This window comes from Bubalus bubalis, chromosome X (assembly GCF_019923935.1).
Source record: "Bubalus bubalis isolate 160015118507 breed Murrah chromosome X, NDDB_SH_1, whole genome shotgun sequence".
Classification (NCBI taxonomy): Eukaryota; Metazoa; Chordata; class Mammalia; order Artiodactyla; family Bovidae; genus Bubalus; species Bubalus bubalis.
Window position 1 is genome coordinate 83,618,414 of NC_059181.1, and position 4,903 is coordinate 83,623,316.

General features: G+C 47.3%; 1 protein-coding gene across 1 annotated transcript; it reads right to left on the bottom strand.

Moving 5' to 3' along the window:
- Nucleotides 1-1,603: 1,603 nt before the first annotated feature.
- LOC102392219 (protein FAM209A-like) lies at nt 1,604-4,022 on the bottom strand. Its single transcript, XM_006062136.4, has one exon. The coding sequence runs from the start codon at nt 2,657-2,659 to the stop codon at nt 2,117-2,119; it is 543 nt and encodes a 180-aa protein (XP_006062198.2). The 5' UTR covers nt 2,660-4,022; the 3' UTR covers nt 1,604-2,116.
- Nucleotides 4,023-4,903: the final 881 nt, after the last annotated feature.

The window sequence follows — 4,903 nt, forward strand, 5'->3', positions numbered from 1 at the left end:
CGCCACAGGTATACATGTGTTCCCCATCCTGAACCCTCCTCCCTCCTCCCTCCCCATACCATCCCTCTGGGTCGTCCCAGTGCACCAGCCCCAAGCATCCAGTATCGTGCATCGAACCTGGACTGGCAACTCGTTTCATACATGATATTATACATGTTTCAATGCCATTCTCCCAAATCTTCCCACCCTCTCCCTCTCCAACAGAGTCCATAAGACTGTTCTATACATCAGTGTCTCTTTTGCTTTCTTGTACACAGGGTTATTGTTACCATCTTTCTAAATTCCATATATATGCGTTAGTATACTGTATTGGTGTTTTTCTTTCTGGCTTACTTCACTCTGTATAATAGGCTCCAGTTTCATCCACCTCATTAAGCCAACTTTTTCACTCTCCTCTTTTACTTTCATCAAGAGGCTTTTTAGTTCCTCTTCACTTTCTGCCATAAGGGTGGTGTCATCTGCATACCTGAAGTTATTGATATTTCTCCCAGCAATTTTGATTCCAGCTTGTACTTCTTCCAGCCCAGCGTTTCTCATGATGTACTCTGCATATAAGTTAAATAAGCAGGGTGACAATATACAGCCTTGATGTACTCCTTTTCTTATTTGGATCCTGTCTATTGTTCCATGTTCAGTTCTAACTGTTGCTTCCTGACCTGCATACAGGTTTCTCAAGAGGGAGGTCAGGTGGTCTGGTATTCCCATCTCTTGAAGAATTTTCCACAGTTTATTGTGATCCACACAGTCAAAGGCTTTGGCATAGTCAATAAAGCAGAAATAGATGTTTTCCTGGAACTCTCTTCCTTTTTCCATGATTCAGCAGATGTTGGCAATTTGATCTCTGGTTCCTCTGCCTTTTCTAAAACCAGCTTGAACATCTGGAAATTCATGGCTCATGTACTGCTGAAGCCTGGCTTGGAGAATTTTGAGCATTACTTTACTAGCGTGTGAGATGAGTGCACTTGTGTGGTAGTCTGAGCATTCTTTGGCATTGCCTTTCTTTGGGATTGGAATGAAAACTGTCCTTTTCCAGTCCTGTGGCCACTGCTGAGTTTTCCAAATTTGCTGGCATATTGAGTGCAACACTTACACAGCCTCATCTTTCAGGATTTGAAATAGCTCAACTGGAATTCCATCACCTCCACTAGCTTTGTTCATAGTGATGCTTTCTAAGGCCCACTTGACTTCACATTCCAGGATGTCTGACTCTAGGTGAGTGATCACACCATCATGATTATCTTGGTCGTGAAGATCTTTTTTGTACAGTTCTTCTGTGTATTCTTGCCACCTCTTCTTAATATCTTCTGCTTCTGTTAGGTCCCTACCATTTCTGTCCTTTATCAAGCCCATCTTTGCATGAAATATTCCCTTGGTATCTCTAATTTTCTTGAAGAGATCTCTACTCTTTCCCATTCTGTTGTTTTCCTCTATTTCTTTGCATTGATCTCTGAGGAAGGCTTTCTTATCTCTCCTTGCCATTCTTTGGAACTCTGCATTCAGATGCTTATATCTTTCCTTTTCTCCTTTGCTTTTCACTTCTCTTCTTTTCACAGCTATTTGTGAAGCCTCCCCAGACAGTCTTTTTTTTTTTTTTTGCATTTCTTTTCCATGGGGATGGTCTTGATCCCTGTCTCCTGTACAATGTCATGAACCTCAGTCCATAGTTCATCAGGCACTCTATCTGTCAGATCTAGTCTCTTTGGAATGGCCAAATACAAAAATCTGACAAAACCAGTTACTGGCAAAGATGAGGAACAACCAGAACTCTCATTTGTTGTTAGTGGGAATGCAAAATGGTACAGTCACTTTGGAAGCAATGTCTTACTTAGCTAAACACTGTCATACCCTATGACCTAGCAGTTTTGCTCCTAGATAGTTCACCAAATGATTTGAAAGCTAATGCCCACACAAAAACATGCACATGAGTTCTCCAGGCCATAATACCAGAAGGGAAAGGTAGCCTTTCCCTTCAGTCTGGAAGAGACTGCATGATACCAATTATACCACATTCTGGAAAAGGTAAAATTGTAGCGCGAATAAAAAATACCAGAGGCTTTTTTCCTTTTGCTTCAAAATATTACTTTTATTAGTTTGGATACAGTTTGTCAACACTCAACTACTCTTCTTCTTTGATGCGAAAATCCACTTCAACGGGGTCTCGGGTGTCCCATACCTCATATATTTTAATGTTATTCCATCCGTCAGCAAGAACCTGGATATTGGCACATTGGCGTTGACCACCAGTTGCCGCGGTGCGTTTCAGACTCCGCACCCTGGACGCAAGGTTCATCAGTGACCTCTCGACCTGGGTTAAGGTACCGCACATAGAGTCTTTGTAGGGGGAAGCCCTTATCTTCTTTCTTCCTGGAGAGCCAGATGAACAGCCCTGACGGCCAGGAGGAGTGCCCGCGTTACTTTTGTCATTGCCTCCAGGAAACTTCAGGATCACCAAAAACATGAGGAAGATTAACAGCCAGTGCGACTTGCTCCCAAACCAACCTGGGGCATGCTCTGGTTGATACTGCCGAACGCGGAAGTGCCTTCCACTGGGCACCATCCCCGGAAGTTCTTCGGCTTCATCTCTCAGAACATAAAACACGTAGGCAAAGATAAACGAGATAACCGTAGACCAAAAAAATAACCCTATTACAGACCGCATTGTGAGCTGAGACGAAGTGGCTCCTGGTGCGCTGGTCTGCGCTGGCACCTGGAGACTGAGGACCAGGCAGGGCTGGGCCCTTGGTGACGTCACAGAGGGCCCCACCCCCACCAGAACCCATGTGGCCAGGGTATGACTTCAGGGCAGAGGCTAAGGAGGCCTGCAGGGGTCAACCGGGAGTAGGGCTTAAAGGGACATGGGGCCATTTCCAGTGGGCAATTGAAAAACAGGCGAGGAGTGACAGAGTGCCATCCCCATGCCAGTGTGTTCTTTCTGAACCTGGTGTTCTACTGGGAGTGTGGGTCCATCTTCTATTTTTATTTTTCCATTTGTTGAAGCCAGACACTGTGGTGAGCAGAGCAGAACCAGGGGCATGTGCCCCTGTGGAGCAGGGAGCCAAGTGGGAAAGAAGGATATTAAACCAGAGTCCACAAACTAGGAGCCACCGATGTTTCGTGTGGCCTACCACTGTCCTAAAAATGATTATGCTCAGTGCTAAGTCCTGTCTGACTCTGTGCCACCCCATGGACTGTAGCCTGCCAGGTTCCTCTGGAGAAGGAAAGTCAGGGGCATCACCAGTGATGCAGTAGGGGTGGGCAATGAGGTAGGTACTCTCTAAGATCCCTCCCAGATCAGAGGTTCTATGATCCTGCATGGCAATTTCCCAGAGGGCAGGGATGCACCTCCCGGGCAACAAGCAGTGGAACTGGCACATCTCTGGGGAATTGCTGAGTTGGCAAAACTACACTATCTCTGATGCACGTGTGGATGCGCAAGTACTGGCTGCACTCCTCCTCCCCGTCTGTGCATGTCTAACCGCCACATGTGTTTGAGGGTGACCTTGCTCTGCAGGTGTGGCTTGAGAGCTGTGTTCCTTCCTCCTCTAGGAAGACGACCCTTCTTTGTGCTGTGCGAGTTGAAGGTCCGAATGCCTGTGTATGGCTGCAGCACTCGGCACTTTGCCTTTCTGTCTGGGCCGGTGGTTTTCAGACTTGAGTGTGTATCAGGGTCACCTAGAGGGCTTGCAAAGTCCCATATTGCTAGATCTCAGTCCCCAGTCAGTCCTGGGTGGGACTTGAAGACTGCCACTTCTGCAGGTCTCTGGGCAACACTGAGAACCACCCTCCAGACAATGGCTTCACTCACAAAGACATGGCTTCTCTCTGACTGCTGTGCACTGAACCTGAGGGGCCAGTGGGAGTGGAGTGGCAGCAAGAGCACCGAACTGGAGCCTGAAGATCAGGGTTCTACACTGCACCCGCCCTCTCGCGAGCTGTGTGACCTTAGGCAAGCCTCAGCACCTCTCTGTGCCTGTAGCTGCCTCGCAGGCACAAGGATGCGATGAAGTTGGTGACTGCTACTCTGGGTGTTTCTGAAATTCAGAGTTGGTCTGTCACTCTTGTCCCGAGCCTAGTCTTCACAATTGGGAAGCCAGATACTCCCACAGCACCCCACCCCCAAGCATCCAAGTGCCCACTTCTGTCCACAATCACTCCCAGCTGGAGTGGTCCACTTGCTTGGGGGTCTCCTCCTACAGCCAGCCCTGTATGGAGCCCAAAGGGTGAAACTGGTGTCTCCCTCTTAGAGATCCACATCTACTACTTGGGGGTATGTTTGTCTTGTGTGTGCTATTTCAAACGCCTTTTAGCACAGAGATAAGGATACAGAATCCTAGAGCTAGTCTCCTGCCAGTAATTCTGATGCTAACGACTTACTGTGTTACCTTGGGCAAGTTAGTTAACATCTCTGAGCCTCACATACCCGACTTTAAAATGGAGGAACAGTACCTACTTCATGGGATTGCTGTGAGGACTAAATGAGATCATGTATGCAAGCCTTTACCATAGTGCCTGGCACATAGTAAGTGCTTAACATGGTAGCTGTTGTTTCTCAAAAAGAGGATAATGGCCTCCTCTATAACATTAGAGATGCAGGAATGCTGAAAACACTATGGTTGCAGGTGTCCTACTTTCTTAATTCCTCCCATGGTGCATAATAACAATAATGGTAATACATAAGTAGTGACACTAGGGCTTCCCAGGTGGTGCTAGTGGTAGCGAACCTGCCTGCCGATGCAGGACATGTAAGAGGCTGGAATTCGACCCCACAGGATTCAATCCCTGGGTTGAGAAGACCCTCTGGAGAAGGGAATGGCAACCCACTCCAGTATTCTTGCCTGGAAAATCTCATGAACAGAGGAGCCTGGCGGGCTACCATCCATAGGACTGCAAAGAGTCAAACCCG